The sequence below is a fragment of the Apium graveolens genome, chromosome 8 (assembly GCF_009905375.1).
Source record: "Apium graveolens cultivar Ventura chromosome 8, ASM990537v1, whole genome shotgun sequence".
Classification (NCBI taxonomy): domain Eukaryota; kingdom Viridiplantae; phylum Streptophyta; class Magnoliopsida; order Apiales; family Apiaceae; genus Apium; species Apium graveolens.
The window spans coordinates 263,583,447-263,603,133 of record NC_133654.1 but is presented as its reverse complement, the minus strand read 5'-3'; the positions used below and the strand labels follow the sequence as shown (position 1 = coordinate 263,603,133).

The 19,687-nt window shown below is 36.1% G+C and overlaps 1 protein-coding gene across 2 annotated transcripts; it reads left to right on the top strand.

Moving 5' to 3' along the window:
- The first annotated feature begins 2,856 nt into the window (after positions 1–2,856).
- Positions 2,857–8,212, top strand: LOC141676600 (uncharacterized). Of its 2 annotated transcripts, none has more exons than XM_074482281.1 (10): positions 2,857–3,101; positions 3,191–3,266; positions 3,408–3,735; positions 5,148–5,479; positions 5,597–5,869; positions 5,954–6,285; positions 6,699–6,799; positions 6,911–7,002; positions 7,129–7,210; positions 7,836–8,212. In XM_074482281.1, exons 1-9 carry the CDS (start codon positions 2,879–2,881, stop codon positions 7,178–7,180), a joined length of 1,809 nt encoding a protein of 602 aa, XP_074338382.1. In that variant the 5' UTR covers positions 2,857–2,878; the 3' UTR covers positions 7,181–7,210; positions 7,836–8,212. The 2 variants fall into 2 exon arrangements, with proteins under 2 accessions (XP_074338382.1, XP_074338383.1); XM_074482282.1 differs by having other exon boundaries at positions 7,800–8,212.
- The last annotated feature ends 11,475 nt before the right edge of the window (positions 8,213–19,687 follow it).

Sequence of the window (19,687 nt, the reverse complement as noted above, 5' to 3'; positions counted from 1 at the left end):
AAAGGGAAATACTATAAATTAACATGCATGTAAACAATAACAACATCTTTCACATTATCCCCAAAATTAAACAGAGCAATGTAAATACAAGTTTAGGCAAAGATGTACCTATATAAACGGGTCTTTCTCTGGGTTTATAAGCATCTGCATCTTCATTCAGCCTTCGATACCAAGCCATTGATCTTACTACTCACTTGAATTTTGGTAGGTTTGTACAGTACAGTTAAAATTTTGGAGGGAATTGGGGATGAAGGAAGAGAAATGATAAAAAGATATTGTAATAGAACACAGTTTACTTAAACACCCTTTTCCAGACTGTGCTTTCTAAAAGTAACACAAACAGCGTTAGTTTAATTAGACGGAAGTTGCCACGAGCCCTTTAATTCGTTTTAAAATTTTTTTTTTAGCCAACAATTGGCATGTTTTTTGTTTGAGCCACTAAACTGCAAAAACAAAATAACTGAGGTATGAATAGTGCAATTTTGTCTAAAATAAGTTACCACTTTTCATAATTTGAAATAACTTCTATATTTTCATTATTATAAGCAAAATATAGGATAATTTGGTTGTTTGGTTAACACCTTCCATAAAAATAAATTACCACTTTTCATAATTTGAAATAACTTCTATATTTTTATATTATATTTATAAAAAAACAAAAAAAACATGACTCCTAGAGTTAATAGTCTCCCACCCGCGCACAAGCTCTATATACCCTGCACACCTGCACTTAACATAACTTAAATATTGAAATTAGATTATAGAATCGCAAAAGCTACTTATATATGCATTGAACTTAAATGAATATTAAAAAGATTATAATTATTATTAAATCAAATGTATCGACAAAAAAATATCTAATTAAATTTAATTAATAAGAGATATTATTATTATCATTTATAATGACCCCCACTTTAAAAGCTTACAAATTATAAAAACAAATCAAAAAATTATAAAAAATTCTTTCTTTAAAAAGTAAAATTAAAGATAAAATAAAACAATTGACAAGTTCCAAAAATTAAGAATAATATTTAATATAAAAAATATCTTTTAAATAAAAAAGCTAACTAGCCCATGCGGGTTATACACTAGTATATATACAAGCCCTCTCTCTCTCACTCTCACTCTCACTCTCTTTTACTCTCTACCCTTTGCTATTTTAGGGTTTCTATTCAGGTTAGTGTTCTTTTATCGTTGGATCATTAAACGATGTATGTGTTATATGCTATCTATCTGTAATTCTTACTCTATAATTTCTCGCAGATTTATATTTTCTTTGGTGGAGTTTGTTTGGTCGGGTATAAATGATTTACTCATATTTTAGGGTTTTTTTCGTGTTAATATGGTGTATTTGTTTGTGATATTTGTGTAGTTTCGTACTTTTAAATATAACTATATGGTATGTTCTTAGTGTTTCTCATCTCTAGTTGTTTCGATGGAGTTTTTTTGTACAATCTTTATATATAGTACACATGAATGGTAAGAAAACTAGAGTCTAGAGCATACCAATGAAAGGAACTAAACACAGTGCTTCTATATTATGCTGTGGTAATTTATATGTATGCTTAGGGTGAAAACACATCACGAAGTTGGGTTTTGTTCTAGCTGCTGAATTTTTTTAAAAAAATTAAAATAGGGAAAACTCTGGATAAATATAAAGAGTTCATGGTGTGGTGATTGAGAATAAACCTTTTGAAATTTTACTTGTAGCTTCTGTATAATTAATGGAGTCGGATAAAATATAAAGAGTTCATTGATTCTCAATTATCAAATTGTTAAAATACACTCACTTCACAAAGATTGGCTTACAATTGTTATATGTATGCAGTATGCTTAACCAAACAGTTGATATTACGTCTCCAGTACTCGTCTCATGCACACTTTAGCCGGTACTCATATCTTTGTAGAGTTAGTGTCAATTTGAACCCAAGTCCCATGTCAAGTAGATTAATAAGAAATATTTTCAATATAAGCAACAAAACAACTCTATTAATATATATCAGATAATATTATGTTGATTGATTTCGAATTCTATAGGTTGCAGGGGCCTCTATGAATGTACATTAATTTAAAGCTCTAGGATTCAAGTGTACATATCTCTCTCATAGTTTTTGTGTTATATTTATATATATATGAATTTGTGTTAATTTTATCATTGAATCATTAAATGATGTCTATGTTATATATATATATATATGAATTTGTGTTGTAACATCTCTGCCCTTATGTTGATGAAAATTAATGTCTTGTTATATACTATCTATTCTCTGGTGTATCTCTGGTGGACCTATTTTCTTTGGTGGAGTTTATTTGGTCAGGTATAAACATTGTTATCACGAAGACAACTAGTCGACGACTAGTCAGCGACTAGTCAACGCGAAGGTACTCAGGTGCCGAGAGTCTTCAAGCCCGACTTGTCGTCGACAAGTTGACGTGAAGGTCACCCAAGATTCTCGTAACACGACTTGGGGTCTTCATAACAATAATTGTGGTGTACCGTGCATATTTTGAACTTACTATTCTATAACTTTTGATTTAAATTATAAAACTAACATGTTCAATTATATTATATATTAAATCAAGTAATTATATGTATAATGAAAATTTTGTCGACTTTTTACGACTAGTCGGGCGACTTATCGACTAGTCTTCACGAAGGTACTTGGGCGTCGAGGGTCGACTTGGCGCCGTGATAACCTTGGGTATAAATTATTTACTTATAGTTTAGGGTTTTTGTTCGTGTTAATATGGTGTATTTGTTTGTGATATTTGTATAGTTTCGTACCTTTGAATATAACTATATGGTATGATATTAGTGTTTCTCATTTCTAATTGATTTGATGGTTTGTGTTGAATGTAGAAAATAAACTTTGGAGGTATGTCAGGAGTTTTTTCAGACTCACAGTATGAGGTAATGAAAGGACAGGCTTCAGAGTTCGAGCTTGAAGCCATGTATGAGAGGATGATTCAGAAAACTTTGAAATTGGATTGCGACAGGGCACTTGCAATGGTTGATCGAAAACTGGGTAGTAGCCAGAATAAGCAATATCTGTGGGAATTAAAGGCCCGTATCTTATGGTATAAGAAGATTTATGACAAGGGTAATTGTAGAGCTTGAAGTACTTGTTTGGATTAGCTGCAATTCAAAAAACAAAATCACTTACATATGTTTATATACACATCTTTTTAGGTGTATTTGATGCTTTGGGGAATATTTTCAGTTCAGCGGGTGCATTTAGATTTCCGATGACATACCTTGTGTATGGGTAAGTTTTTTTTTCTGTTAAATTTGTCAGTTTTTTTATCCGCATGTTTTTTTGAACTTCTAATAATCAGTTGCATGCATTTATTTGTTTTATCCCATGTTTCTACTGAACCTGTTGCATTATTAATTTGTTGAATTTCAGGACTTCTTTGCATGTTAAAGAGGGTTCTGATGATCAACTCAACCTCTACAAGCTTGGATTACAGGAAGCTGAAAATAAAAATGATCAGAATATGATAAACGAATTCAGAACAAGAATTCAACTACGGGAGGAAATAGAACTTAGGAGGTTAGAGAAGTTAAATAAGAAGAAGGGAAAGATGATAATAGAAGAGAAAAGGCAGGAGGAACAAGAATCTGTGAAAGATATTGAGAAGGATTTTCAAAATGTGGATGAGATGATCGAGCACAACATCTCCAAGCAAAAGGAGAAATATGAAGTTGAGATTTTTCCTGATTGTGGAAAGCAGGTAAAATTCCATATTGACTTGGAAAAAGAAATATCCATTCATAGCTAAATGAAAATATTAGAATGCTAATTTATCACAAACAAATTTCCTCAACCAGTATCATGAACTCAAATAAAAACCAAATACTTCAAAGCCCTTTCCCTTTAAATTATTTATTAACTATAGTTGAAATGTAGATTTCATAAGCAGTTACTCTAATGTATCTTCAACTTTTCCAATTTCAGCAACTTTGGATAGGATCCGCATATGTTTTTTCTTTTAAAGTATTATAACCTCCATATAATTTTTCTTTCTTTAGCATCAATTTATGATCAACCATTGCTTTGTGTTGTGCAACTCATTTCAACCAGATAGAGCCATTAATCTCAGTAATTGCGGTTGTAATCTCAGAGATTTGTTCATCTTAGTTTATGTTTATTTTTCTTTAGCTAAACTCTCTGATATGTTGGGTTTCTGTTATAATTAATTAGTTTCTGTGGTGTTTGTGCTGAATTGTAATGTTTACATTCAAGTGGTTTATTTCAGTAGTTGTATTGAAGAAAAGTACAAATATAAAAGATTCAGTATTTGGTTTGGTGTTGTTAAGAGTATATTTACTCTGTTTTTAGTATACATACTGTGTTGCTGCGGTGAATCTCTAGAAATTGTTGTGGTGTGGATGAATTTTTGGTTGATTTATGGTTTGAGAAGTGAGTTGAGGTTGTGAAATACCGAAGGAGTGAAGTACTAATTAGAATTAATTAGGATAAGTGCTGGAATATAGTAGCGTGGCACATAAGGTGTTTGATAATTTGACTCGGAAAATCTGTGTAATCTGGTGGAGATCAGTTGTGCTGTGAGAAGGATTAACTAGCTGGAGTGTTAGTGAACCTGTAGTTTTGTACTGCTGACTGGATTGTGAGGTTTTGTATTATGATCGTGGAGTCAATTCTGTTGTGTGTGTTAAGTTGGTGAAGGGTGGTGGTTGTGGACAAAGTACAAACTAATTGATCAATTGACTGCGGTGCTTGGACCAGAGGTTTATTTGGAAATTTTGTTTAACTAGTGTCATTGATTGTGGAGAATTGAGTTGTAGTGAGGTTCGCTTCATTAGAATCTATTTAGCTGTTTTGTCAATCTATTTATATTGTTGAATCCATGCCCATGAATGAGAAGTAACATCTCTATATAAAATACTCAGAAAACTTGTTTATCTTATTTATATTGTTGACAACTCCGCTAATGTGATGGAAATACTATATCAACAGCCTGCCAAAAGATAAAACAGTTTGTTGCAATCTTGAATTTCCTCATTCTGTGGCTATATTATGTCTGTTTATTGTCTCGTCCATATATCTTAAAAGAAATAAATGATTGAGTCTCTTACTAATTTGCTTTGATTTATATAATTGCTGTTTGATTTTCCATTCAAGTTCACCCTAATCAACAAACTTGGAGAAAAGTGTTACATGGGGATACATGACACAGGAAAGGTGCAAATAGAAAAATCTTTAGTTGCTGCCACCAAACATCAAGTGAAAGAGTTTCATGCACTTCATTCTATATGTGCACAACACCACAGTCTTCTGACTGTGGAATTTGTTGTCCATCATCCCATTGATAACACTGATGAGTCGCTTGTATGTGAGGTAGTTCATACCTTGGAAGATTTTTTCGATAAGGAGTTTCAGAAGCTTCGCGGGGCACAGATGACTGAAACTTTGTGGTGGGATCACATTTGTGAGAGTTTTCGAATAATCTTTAGGTAAAATGTTTGTAACTGTTTTAATTTACACTCTACTTCTCTGCATTCATATTTCATATATTTCAATCTAAAAAATATACACAAGTGTAGTAGTTAATCTGTTTTTTTTATATGTAGAGATGTGATTCAGGGGATGATGTTTCTATACTTAAGAACTGATTTTGGTTGTCATGACTTGTCCTTCAACATTTTTGTTACAAAAAGTGGGAATGGGAGGATTCTACCAAGTATGATTCAGAACACAATTGGAAGAAAGGAATGTGTTAATCAGATTACACAATTGAAGGACGCAATGAGGACTGTCATAGCCTTTCCGTTCAATGGTGTTATAAAAAATTTAGAGCTACCATTAGAATTGAGAAGGTTTTTGGATTTTGACCATTCGAGATGGTTAGTTAGAACACTTGCTTTAAATCTATAATTGCTGTCATAATTTTATATTTGGTTTCTCATATTTTAATCTCCTTGTTTTAGTTTCGGTCCTACTTGGTTTGTGATTAATTGTCCATTTTTCTGGACGGTGAATAAGAAGGTCCAGTTTGCACACGAGCTAAAAATGTTGTTCAAGCTTAATCGTAATATAAAGTGGGAAATTGAAACATGTCTTAAGAAGGCACGTGTGTTTGAATTTTGGAAAGACAAGGTTCCTGAGGGTGTATATAAGAAGATTTTGCACTATCATGAATCAACAACATCAAAAGCTAAAGCCGAAGTTGAAGATAAAGATAAAGCTAAAGTTGGAGATGGTTCTGAGGCCGAAGTTGAAGATAAAGCTGGAGATGGTTCTGCATGTAAAGAAGTCCAAGGTTTCTTACTTAACCACCTACTTTCTGCAAATAATTCTGTACACACCTTATATTACAAATTCTTGCATATTATTTACAAGATGCTGAATAGGATCTACTAATTCACATTGACTTCTATTTGACCTAGCTGAATCTTCATTCCTGATAATGTTCTAGGTCTTCTATTTCTTTTTAGGTGGCATGTTCATGAGATTATAGGATGTTAGTACTATGCGGATGCATTAATCAATATATAAAAATAAATATTATATAGCACTTACTAAATTTGTTTTTAATATTCAAGCATGATTGTGAAGATTTCGTTTCTATAGCATCAGATTCTTTTTCACCCTCTATATACATATAAAAGTGTAATGAAGTAACCTGCTTTTTTTGTATGAGAAAAACATGCTTATTCTATTGGGTTATTGCAGCATCCGATGGTTATCATGAAAGAGCCGACATTTGTCGATTTTTTGTTGCATCATACACGCATGTAAATGATTACATGTACCTAAATGATCGAAGATTCAAGGTAATATCATTTTTAGCATTCCATATTAGTTTTCCTTTAGTGAATTTGGCTGTACGAGCCAGATTTGTGTTTAGTTATGATCTTGTTATTCTTTCGTTTGTTTCCTTACAGCCTTTAAGAAGGGCTGAAATTGAGGCGGCATTAAGTACATATTTCCTGTTTTTTTACGTGGATATGTTTGAATGCCTTTGTAAAAGGGCGGGGTAAGTATACAAGCTCGTTTTTAAGTTCTGATGTTTTTGTAAAGTTTTAAATATAAGTTGTAGGGGTAACACAACTCTTTTACAACTCTTTTATATACTGACATGGTGTGACTGATGTTCTTATAGTGAGTTGGGAGATGAAGTCTTGAAAGTGGTGTCCAGTTTAGGCAGGCGATGATTCTGATTTCCCCCCTTTGAAGATGTAGCGGTATTGATATTATTAGAGATTTTCTAATTTAGCTTTACAAGAATTAAAGTTTTCTGCATGATCATTTCCATAGGGTTTTCGTATAAATGATAGGCGTATATTTTAATAGCTAAAAGAGTCGTAGAGGATTATGCTAGTTTATAGCGTAAGAGATACCACCGATAAAGTTTCAAAAATGACATATTATGGTTTTAAAAAATTGAAACCAGCTCTACCGACCATTTTATCCTTATGAAACTTGCTCACATGCAGCTCATTGCAATATAAACCATTTAAATATGATAAATACTCATGTGAACAGTAAAAATAGAAAAAAACACCATGACATTGAGGGAAGTCAATTCCTGAAAGTCCTTTCTCCATTGACAGCATGTTCTCAGTATTTGCATCACCCAAAATTCATTCATATCGTGTGGAATACTTCCCCTTTCCTCGAAATCATTGTTCTCTGCAAAGTGTTTATACATTGTAAGTGGGATAAAGACGCATGAGAACCTGAGCTTGAATACTAAACAACTTATAATGATAACAGATGATTGTAACTGCAGTAAACCAAGTGAATCTTCATCTTTAGCTATTTTTCCTGCAGCTATTACAACTTCAACCTTGGCTATTTTCCCCGCAGCTATTACAACTTCAACTGGAAGAGGGGCAAATGATGACCAGTATTAATTTCTCGCTGCAGCTATTTTTGAATGAACATCTGCTAGACATTTCAGCTTAAAGCATCAGAAGTCTGTGCGGGAAAAAACTAAGCCCATATTAGTGTATCATTTGAATCATTTTGATGCATAATGATTTTGTTCATATTCTAAAATGTTTTCTTTACGGTTTAGCACCTAATGTCTACGGCAGTCTGAGTATATCCTTCCGTGTCATACATTTTTCAAGGACAAAATCTCCTGAAATATTAAGCTTACAAGTTTAGTATTCTTTTCTTGTTTTTTTTTGCTAAATAGTTCAGTACATAACAAATACTGTACACTCCCCAGCAAGTTTTTCTAATGGATGTGAGCTTCTGATTAATAGTCTATGTGCACCTGCTGCTGCTGCTGCCAATAGGCCATGGCAGTATTTTGGGTCGGTGCCAGAAGTGTGATGGCATTTTGTTTAAACAAGAAACAAAGTAGTGTTATAGTAGATTAGTAGCTAAAGTCATATCTTAAGTTGAAGCTGCTGCTTGTAACTTTTTCTGGCATATAAAGTAGAAACATATACGGAGGTTTACCAAGCTTAATGCATAAACTCTAGTAGTGTGTAAAATATAACTTCTTTGTGCCGTTGTTCCAAACATATATGCATAAACATATATCTCTTCTTGGATTAGCATACTTCTTTGTGCCGTTGTTCCAAGTGATATAACTTGTTCCACTTAAATTGTCCAAAATTCTTAAAATTAAAATATAAATTTAATTCTTTTGTTGATTATGTCTTGTATAAAATTAACAAGTGTAAAATTATACTTGTATAAAATTAAAATATAAATATAATACATAAAAAATCTTAAAGTATGAAAAAGATTTGCCATGTTTTTTCTCAACACGCTGTGTTAGTTACTTAGATGTTTGGTGTTAGGTCCACTCTGCTGTACCTAACTTTGATAGAAGAAACTATTCTGCATTAATATTTCATTTAAAATATTCATTTTTAAACTATTTAACAATTCAGTCGGATATAGCAAATCATCATCAGGCTTAATGCTAGCCTGGCATACACTATCCGAGCTTAAATATGTTCTCCCTTCCCACGAAATCATGTTCATCAGGAAGTTATTTAGTTCATGAACTGTTTCATTTTTTGGTGCTATACCTTTAGATATGCAGGATCCTTATAACTTTTCAATAGGTAATGGTAGACCTCGGCAACATTGTCCTCATTTGAATTTTCGCTTGTTGGCCTGCACAATTCTGATGGGATTTCAATGAGGCATCAACAATATCTGCACGCTCACCTTGAGGGATTACGGGTAAAATCTGGCGAAAATCGCCACCACAAACGATTGTAAGGCCTCCAAAGGGCTTGGACCGACTATCAGCATACCTGGTGCTTAGCAAATCTCTTAGTGTCTTGTCTAAAGCTTCAAAACGATATTTTTGTGTCATTGGTGCCTCATCTCAGATAATCAGAGAAGTTTTTTGGAGAAGTTTGGCCAAGTGTGTTCCATGTTTAATCTCCCATGTCGATTCAGATATTATTTCTAATGGGATGTGAAATCTGGAGTGTGCTATCCGACCATTGGGAAATAGCAATGATGTTAACTGTGACGGCCTCAACCCCGGTGTCAGGAGTTGACGTCACTAAACACTATTACCAAAAATATAAACAACAGAATTATTATTAAAATATACTAACTTGACCCCAAACCAAGATCCGATCCAGGTTCAAGTATAATTCAGGTTCTCAATACTACAAACTCTTTATTCAATATCTAACACACTCTAACTCTATTCAGCAACTCCTCAGACCTCATGGCCTGATACAAACTACCTCAGAGAAGCCGGGTCCAGTAGGGACGGGAACATGGGTCGGTCTGACTGATCTTCTAAGCATCTGCGAAATATACATAACAGTTTGCAAGGGTGAGCATAATCGCTCAGCAGTACCAAGATATGAATAACAGAATAAAAACTGGAATGTAACAATAATAGGAACATAACTGTAACCATGATATCAATATTTCATAATGAAAATCAGAGATAACTGGATATCACTAACTAGCATGCTTTATTAAAACAACATAGTAGTGTGCTGTATAAATACCAGAGTCCAATTTTAGCATGTTAATCATTTTTATAAAACCGCTGTATCAACTACTTATGCTCTTATATAAATCACAAATCCCAATCAGATACATAGCGGATATGTGAAGACAGCTGATCAGGCTATCAACACCAGACGGCTCTAACTGCCATCCCATTTACCTGTTCCGGAACTCAGAGACTAGCTAGGTCTCTGACCTGCCGGACTAATCGGTTTTATAGTGCGCACAACCGAATTAGCCTCTTACGCCACCTCAATAGGCCTACTCTGGCCCCAATGTATCCCATATCTGACCGTTTTATCCAGTTTTCAAAACACTTGTACCTATCTCATTTCCAAAATCATTTATTTAACCAGCACACATATAAAATCCAGTTCGCAAAATCATATTCATTTGAGATAGGTACCGTTCGAAGTTACTTTTCCCTAAAATAATTTAAAAACAGTGATTTATAACTACAGGGGATACGTAACTTAAAACGTTTATGTCCCTTTACAAGAATAAAACATTTAGCTATTCATATGCAATGAACCATAAAAGAATGGTTAGGGGTACTTGCCTTGCAACGCTTTACAAAACCCTAAGTAGCTTTCACGCTGACTTCGATCCTGGGAAAACTCGACTGGGATCTACAAATACAGAGTACCCTAATTAGTTATACCGACATGCTTGATATCCTCAAATCCTAATAACTCAAATCCGACAACCCGACTCGTATTATTATTATACACATAATCATGTAATCACATCTCTCGAATATAAATAGGGGTAACACGTAGAACATAATTATGTACGTTTACAAATATATTTTTAGAAAATTTTGGCAGCAACTTCTTTATTTATAAGACTACCCGTCGATTATAATCGACGTCAACAATTCTCAACAATCCACATTTTCATTCCATACCAATTCTATATTCACGCACAATTTATTTTCGAAAACATTTTATACGAATCATTTTATTTATTTATAAGGTTTAGGACTCAGAACATCGTCATCACCGTCCACCGTTGACTCACCGAAGTTCATCGTCAACGGCGACACAATTTATTGGCGCCCGATATAATACGGGTTCCCAAATAAATTACGCCGATTAACATTATTTTTACTGTAGCAAAACTTTATTTCACGAATATTAATCAAAAATTCCCTGCAGTACAGAAAATAAACATTCGATTTCCAGTCACCAAACCAAACTGCACAAACAGACCCAACAGAAAAGGCCCGAAAAACATCCGGCCCAACTGCAAGCCCAAAACAACCCAAAGGACAGCCCAAAAGGACAATCCAACAGCAACAAAGAACAGGGACAAGGAGGCACGCGGCCACGCGCCGCCCCAACTCACACCACTGTTCAAACACACACGCACACACAGCCACAACGCACACACAATCACAACACATACACATGCACATACACATCTATATATATAGATATATACATACAAATACGCAATAGGACCACCAAGCTCACCGGAATAATTTCACGGCGGCGGCAATCGAGCTATGAAGCAACAGGGACAAACGAACAGGGAAGAGCAGGAGCAAATGGAGCAGAGAAATCGCGAAGAAACGCGAGAGAGACCGAGATGGAAGAAGAAACAGCCGAGCACAGGGGTGAAAGAAAAAGGGGGTGGGGTTGTTTTATTCTTTTGTTTGACAGCTGCCACACCAGCCAAAACACACGTGTCCCCCTGCTTTAAAAAATCAACACGTATAATATAGGATATATATACAAGGGTTTCATGACTCGGTTTGTCCCGGAATTAAAATTAAAGAACCTGGTTGTACGAAAAGTAATTTCAGAAAATTTCGAAAATAATTTCAAAAGGTCATAAATATCTCGGAGTTTACAAAAATATAAATTTCAAAATTTTTAAAATAATTTTTAAGGTGCACTTTGTACCCGCTTTTGACGAATAACGAAACGACGCGCGGGTGATACGAATCCTGAAAAATTCTAAAATAATTTTAAAATTCTCAAAATAATACGGACTTAATAAAATATATGTTTCATGATTTTTGAATATTTCCTGAATTAAATATGGATTTTACCAATACTTATACTCAGAAAATCATTTAAAAATAATTAATTAATAGAATATTGATTTCTCAATTTTATAAAGTCCCAAAAATAACTATTAGCATTATAAAATTATAAAACCAATTTTAGAAACAATCCAAGTATTTATGGAATTAAAACTGTAATAAAATCAGTTTTACAAGCGAGATAAAATCGTATAACTCACTAATAAATCACACAATTCAATCCCACATATCAAGAGATCACAAATAGTTAAATAAAAATCAATAACTGCTGCCAAAACCATTACACACATTTGATTTAATTATTAAACCTTCATTACACTTTAAATATAATAAAAATAAAAAATATACACGAGTCGTTATATCATTCCCCCCTTAAAAAGAATTTGTCCCCGGAATCTGACTTAGCTAAACAAATGAGGATATTTATCAAGCATGTCTGACTCTAATTCCCAAGTAGACTCTTCTACTCGAGGATTTCTCCACAAAACTTTTACTATAGGAATCGACTTATTCCTAATGACTCGTTCCTTACGGTCTAGGATTTGGACCGGTTGTTCCATATAGGACAAATCTGGTTGAAGTTCAATCGGTTCATATTTTATGACTTGATTCGAATTAGGGACATATGGTTTTAACATAGACACGTGTAATACATTATGAATGTGCTGCCACTGCGGTGGTAATGTTATCTCATAAGCAACCTTTCCTACTTTCTTCAGAACCTTAAAGGGTCACAAAAATCTAGGGCTAAGTTTACCTTTCCGACCAAATCGTACTAACCCTTTCCAAGGTGATACCTTTAGTAACACTAGAGATCCTATCTCGAATTCCATATTTTTCCTATGTAAATCTGCATACTTCCTCTGTCTATCTTGGGCTGCTTCTAACCTTTTCCGGATCAACATTATGGCATCTCTGGTTTGTTGAACCAACTCAGGACCTAACACTTTCTTTTCTCCTACCTCATCCCAGTACAACGGTGACCTACACTTACGTCCATACAAGGCTTCGTAAGGCGGCATTCCAATACTGGCATGATAACTGTTATTATACGAGAACTCAATCAAAGGTAGGTGCTCATCCCAATTACCTTTAAAATCCAGAACACAGACTCTCAACATATCCTCTATAGTTTGATTCGTTCTTTCACTTTGTCCGTTCGTCTGGGGATGATAAGCGGTGCTCATATTCAATTTTGTTCCTAGGCACTCTTGGAATTTAGTCCAGAACCTGGAATTAAATCTCGGGTCTCGATCCGACACTATAGAAACAGGCACTCCATGCTTGGTAACTATCTCATCCAAATATAACTTGACCAATTTTTCCAACGAATATCTTTCATTGATCGGAAGAAAATGCGCCGACTTAGTCAACCTATCAATGATTACCCAAATAACATCATGATTCGCTCTCGTCCTTGGAAATCCCACTACGAAATCCATAGCAATGTCTTCCCATTTCCATTGGGGAATCTCCAAAGATTGTAACAATCCACTCGGTCGTTGATGCTCTACTTTCACTGTTTGACACACATGACATCTACTAACCCAATTGGCAATATCCTTCTTCATTCCTGGCCACCAAAATTTTTTCTTCAGATCCTGGTACATCTTGGTACTACCAGGGTGAATAGAAAACCTAGAGTTATGTGCTTCCTGCAATACTTCGTTCTTCAACTCCGTTACATTAGGAATCCAAACTCTGGATGAAAATATATATAAACCTTGACTATCTTTTTGAGTACACAACTCTTCTCCTGTCAAATTATCCAACTCTTGTTCCATAACTCCTTCCTGACATCTTTTGATCTTTTTCATCAATGCTGGCTGGAAAGTAACTTCATATAGTTGCTCCTGACTTCCGTTAAGTACTCGAACTTGAATTTCCATTCTTTCCAAGTCTCGTGCCAATTCCTCCGCAATCTTAGCCATATTTAGCTTTTCCTTCCTACTCAAGGCATCAGCCACTACATTGGCTTTACCTGGGTGATAATTAATCGAACAATCATAATCCTTAATCAACTCCAACCACCTTATATGTCTCATGTTCAGATCTTTCTGCGTGAATATGTACTTCAGGCTCTTATGGTCTGTGTAAATATCGCATTTCTCTCCATACAAGTAGTGACGCCATAACTTTAAAGCAAATACTATAGCCGCCAATTCAAGGTCATGAACTGGATATTTCTGCTCGTGGGGCTTTAACTGTCTGGAGGCATAAGCAATCACTTTGTCATGCTGCATTAACACACATCCCAATCCTTTCAAAGAAGCATCACTATAGATTACAAAGTTTCCTATCTCATCTGGCAATGCTAACACTGGAGCCGTCACTAGTCTTCGTTTTAACTCCTGGAAACTCTCTTCACACTTTTCCGTCCAAACGAACTTCTCATTCTTCCTGGTCAACTTAGTTAATGGGGATGCAATCTTCGAGAAATCTTTCACAAACCTTCGATAATATCCTGCTAATCCAAGAAAACTCCTTATTTCCGTTGGTGTCTTCGGTTGCTCCCACTTTGATACGGCTTCGATCTTTACCGGGTCTACTTTGATATCTTCCTTACTCACCACATGTCCAAGAAACTGTACTTCCGTCATCCAAAACTCACACTTAGAAAACTTCGCATACAATCACTTTTCTCTTAATTTCTGAAGGGCAATCTGCAGATGCACTGCGTGATCTTCTGGATTCTTCGAATATATGAGGATGTAATCAATAAATACAATAACAAATTTATCTAAATACTCCTTGTATACCCTATTCATCAAATCCATGAAAGCCGCTAGCGCATTCGTCAATCCAAACGACATCACTAAAAACTCGTAATGGCCATACCTTGTTCTGAATGCAGTCTTGGGGATATCTTTAGGCTTTATTTTCAGTTGGTGGTAGCCAGATCTTAAGTCAATCTTTGAGAAGTAACATGCTCCCTTAAGCTGATCAAACAAATCATCAATTCATGGCAAAGGATACTTATTCTTTATTGTCAACTTGTTCAGCTCTCTATAATCAATGCACAATCTCATGCTTCCATCCTTTTTCTTCACAAATAGCACTGGAGCACCCCACGGGGAAACACTGGGTCGAATAACTCCCTTTTCCAATAAAACCTGAAGTTGCTTAGCCAATTCTTTCATATCCATCGGGGCCATCCTGTATGGAGCCTTAGAAATTGGTTCAGCTCCAGGTATCAAATCAATGGAAAACTCTATCTCTCGATCAGGTGGCAATCCTGGTAACTCTTCTGGGAAAACGTCAGGGAATTCTCTTACTATAGGGATCTCATCCAAGATAGGGGTCTCTTTCTTCGTATCTACCACATGATCCAAGTACACCTCACATCCTTGCTGCATCAATCTTTTTGCTTGCATCACTGAAAGGAACTTCCTATCTTGTCTCTGTCCTTGGTAGCTGATCCTTTTATTATCTGGGGTGTACATAGCAACTCTCTTTTTCTTACAATCTATATTCGTCTTATGTAAAGATAACCAATCCATGCCTAGAATAACATCAAAGTCTCCCAACTCGAAGGGTATTAAGTCAACAGGGAACATATACCCTGAAATCTCTAGGGAACAACTAGGACAAAATTGTTTTACAGGTACTTTATCTTTATTAGCCACTTCTATGATTAGAGGTTCGTCTAGGTCTTCTAACATCAATTGCATTTTATTCACACAATTCACAGATATAAAAGATTTGGACACTCCCGAATCAAACAAAACGTTAACAGGTACGGAATTAAGAGTAAGCGTACCTGCAACCACATCGGAATTATGAACTGGAGACTTCTGGGTCATCTTAAAAATACTAGCTCTAGCAGTACTGGTTGCTGGTCCTTGAGACACACTCCTTCCGACATTACCTTGAGTCACTGACTTGCAATTCCTAGCTATGTGTCCCATTTTGCCGTAATTAAAACATGTAACTCCTTGAATCTCAGACTTACACTCTGTGGAATAGTGACCTTTCTGTCCACACTTAAAACAATTAATGTTCTCTCAGCACTGTCCACTGTGCCTCTTCCCATATGTCTTACACTCAACCACTGGCTTGCTCATCCTCGTCGGGGCAGAGTTAACTGAAGTAGTACCGGGTTTAGCTTGGGAAAAGTTCTGCCTTTTAAACTTCTTATTCTTATTTTTGCCAAACCAATGCTGGAAATTCCGACTTGCCATTCCTGATTCTGACTTAGCGGGTCCATTTTCAAATTTCCTCTTCTTCTCACCCTGCTCCTTTGCAGCTAACTTCTGATCACTCTCTATCACTAGGGCAGCCTGGACTACCGAAGTATATGTCTTGAGTTGTAAGGCTACAACCCCACTCCTTATTTCTGGCTTCAACCCTTGTTGAAACTGCTTCACTCGTTGAGCTTCTGAACTCACATATTCCGGTGCTATACGGGCCAACTCCGTAAACTTCGCTTCATATTCCGTGACACTCCTATCTCCTTGTTTCAATTCCAAAAATTCCATCTCCATTTGACTTTGGAGACAGTCCGGAAAGTATTTTTCCAAAAATAATTCTATAAATCTGGCCCAGGGAACTGGACCTTCTCCTTCTAGGGCTCGCGTAGATTTCCACCAATAATTCGAATCATTCCTCAGAAAATAACTAGCATAATCAGTCTTTAAATCCTCACTCACCTTGGTGAGCGCAAACGCTTTTTCCATTTCCTTTAACCATATCCTGGCAGCAACAGGATCTACTTCTCTTTTAAACTCTGGGGGCTTCACTGCTTGAAAAGACTTAAAACTAACACCTTGATTTTCCCCTCTCATCTCATGCTGTTGTTGGATTTGTAGTTGCTGATGTTGGATTTGCTGTTGTTGTTGCTGTATGAGCTGTTGTTGTTATTGTTGTTGCTGTTGCAATTGTTACTGCTGCTGCTGGAATTGTTGTTGCTGTTAGGCCAGCTGTACAGTCTGCTGACGCAACAAGTTCATCAAGTCACTCATGGAAGGATCCCCAGCAGATCCGTTATTGGGCTGAGAATTTCTCTTTGGTGGCATTTCCTGAAACATAACAGTCATATATAAAAAAATGGATTGCTCCAGCAGTTTATATTTATGCATCAGGATGGTATTGCCACAAAGACAATATTCTCATCCCCAGTTTAATTGGATCCATCCTGAGTGAATGATTATAGTCTAAAAATGCAGCAACAGAAATAACAATAATAATAACAACAATAATAGCAACGCACAATATATAAAAACTGAATAATAAGATAAAGTAGTTGAAATACAGTAACCAACAGAATCCAACTAGTACAACTGAAAATCCAACTGAAAAGAACCATCTGAATACACACCAAAATTGGCTGTCATAGCAGCCTCGCCTACTACAAACTATCACAATATAATTTACATATACAAAGTAAACAACTACAGAACTCCTAGAGGTCAACTCTGAGCTCTGCATCCCTCTGCTGCAACTCCGTCTAGCCACTACCACTGCCACCAATGGAACCTAGCTCAAACACTAGCCAGTTCACTAGGTCCTGATATTGCACTGCTCTGAACTCTGAACTAATGAAACGGTCAACAGATCTAGCCCTCTCTACAGCCATCTGGGTCAATGCTCTCACACGGGCTCACACCTCAGGGGAAGGGGCAGAAATACCCTGAAATGGTGCAATAGATACCTGGTCCAACTGAGCAGCAAACTCCGGACTCTGATATCTGATAAATGAAGTATTCACTGCCCTATGGACATTGTAAGGGATCAGTGAAGAAGTACCACTAGGGCCACCTGAGGTACCGGAGGTACCGGAGGTCTCATCATGGAAGAACTGGGACCGCAGCCGGGAGGGAAATCCCTGACAGCAGACACAGACCTGCGCACCCAAAGGGGACGAGGACCAGATCCAGGGATGTCTCGAGGCACAAAGGAAGGGACTGGTGGAGGAGGCATAGGGGTCTCCTCAGCAACAGAATCAGGGGGTCTCTCAGAATCTGAGCTATCTGAATCAGAAGGATTCTCCCGAGATGAGAACTCGAAATTGCAATAGGCCACTGCAAACATAATAAATATACAGGCAAGACACAACCAGGTCAGGGCAATTCTATCAAAACATTTAATAGATGTCAGGGTAACGCCGTCGGAACCCTCGACTGACTCTAAAGGTTTGCTCCTCTATATGAGTTGCTGACTCATACTTAAAGACTCACATTATCATCTACTCGACACAATCCCTAACCTGAATCAGGGACTTAAACCTGTAGATCTGATACTAACTGTGACGGCCTCAACCCCGGGGTCAGGAGTTGACGTCACTAAACACCATTACCAAAAATATAAACAACATAATTATTATTAAAATATACTAACTTGACCCCAAACCAAGATCCGATCCAAGTTCAAGTATAATTCAGGTTCTCAATACTACAAACTCTTTATTCAATATCTAACACACTCTAAGGGTATGTTTGGTATTGCTGTTGCAGACAGCAACAGCAGCTTTTTGCTGAAAAGCATTTAAAAAACTGTTTGGTAAAATTTAAAAGCTGTTTTTTGGAAAAGTGTTTTTGGCTTAAAAGCTGCTGTTAGAGAAAGCAAGTCCCCCCATACTTTTAGAAAAAGCTGCTTTTCAGCTGTTGCGGGAAGCAGATGCTGATTTCACCATCAAACCTTACCAAAAGCATCATTATTTTTAATTTTTTGCATCAACATATATACGTATCAAAAAAATTACCAAACAGTCATATGATTTTTACAACATCACTTTTTCTAACAGCACAACAATTTTTAACAGCAATCCCAAACAGAGCCTAACTCTATTCAATAACTCCTCAGACCTCATGGCCTGATACAAACTACCTCAGAGGAGCCGGGTCCAGTAGGGACGGGAACATGGGTCGGTCTGACTGATCTTCTAGGCATATGCGAAATATACATAACAGTTTGCAAGGGTGAGCATAATCGCTCAGCAGTACCAAGATATGAATAACAGAATAAAAACTGGAATGTAACAATAATAGGAACAGAACTGTAACCATGATATCAATATTTCATAATGAAAATCAGAGATAACTGGATATCACTAACTAGCATGCTTTATTAAAACAACATAGTAGTGTGCTGTATAAATACCAGAGTCCAATTTTAGCATGCTAATCATTTTTATAAAACCGCTGTATCAACTACTTATGCTCTTATATAAATCATAAATCCCAATCAGATACATAGCGGATATGTGAAGACAACTGATCAGGCTATCAACACCAGACGGCTCTAACTGTCATCCCATTTACCTGTTCCGGAACTCAGAGACTAGCTAGGTCTCTGACCTGCTAGACTAATCGGTTTTATAGTGCGCGCAACCGAATTAGCCTCTTACGCCACCTCAATAGGCCTACTCTGGCCCCAATGTATCCCATATCTGACCGTTTTATCCAGTTTTCAAAACACTTGTACCTTTCTCATTTCCAAAACCATTTATTTAACCAGCACACATATAAAATCCAGTTCGCAAAATCATTTCATTTGAGATAGGTACCGTCCGAAGTTACTTTTCCCTAAAACAATTTAAAAACAGTAATTTATAACTACAGGGGATACGTAACTTAAAACGTTTCTGGCCATTTACAAGAATAAAACATTTAGCTATTCATATGCACTGAACCATAAAAGAATGGTCAGGGGTACTTGCCTTGCAACG

What these genes read in the sequence shown, in the direction of transcription:
- LOC141676600 (XM_074482281.1), top strand. Translation starts at nt 2,879, where the DNA reads ATGTCAGGAGTTTTTTCAGACTCACAGTATGAGGTAATGAAAGGACAG. An exon ending in TAAGAAGATTTATGACAAGG is followed by an intron (nt 3,102 to 3,190) that starts GTAATTGTAGAG and finishes ACATCTTTTTAG; the next exon opens with GTGTATTTGATGCTTTGGGG. An exon ending in ATGACATACCTTGTGTATGG is followed by an intron (nt 3,267 to 3,407) that starts GTAAGTTTTTTT and finishes GTTGAATTTCAG; the next exon opens with GACTTCTTTGCATGTTAAAG.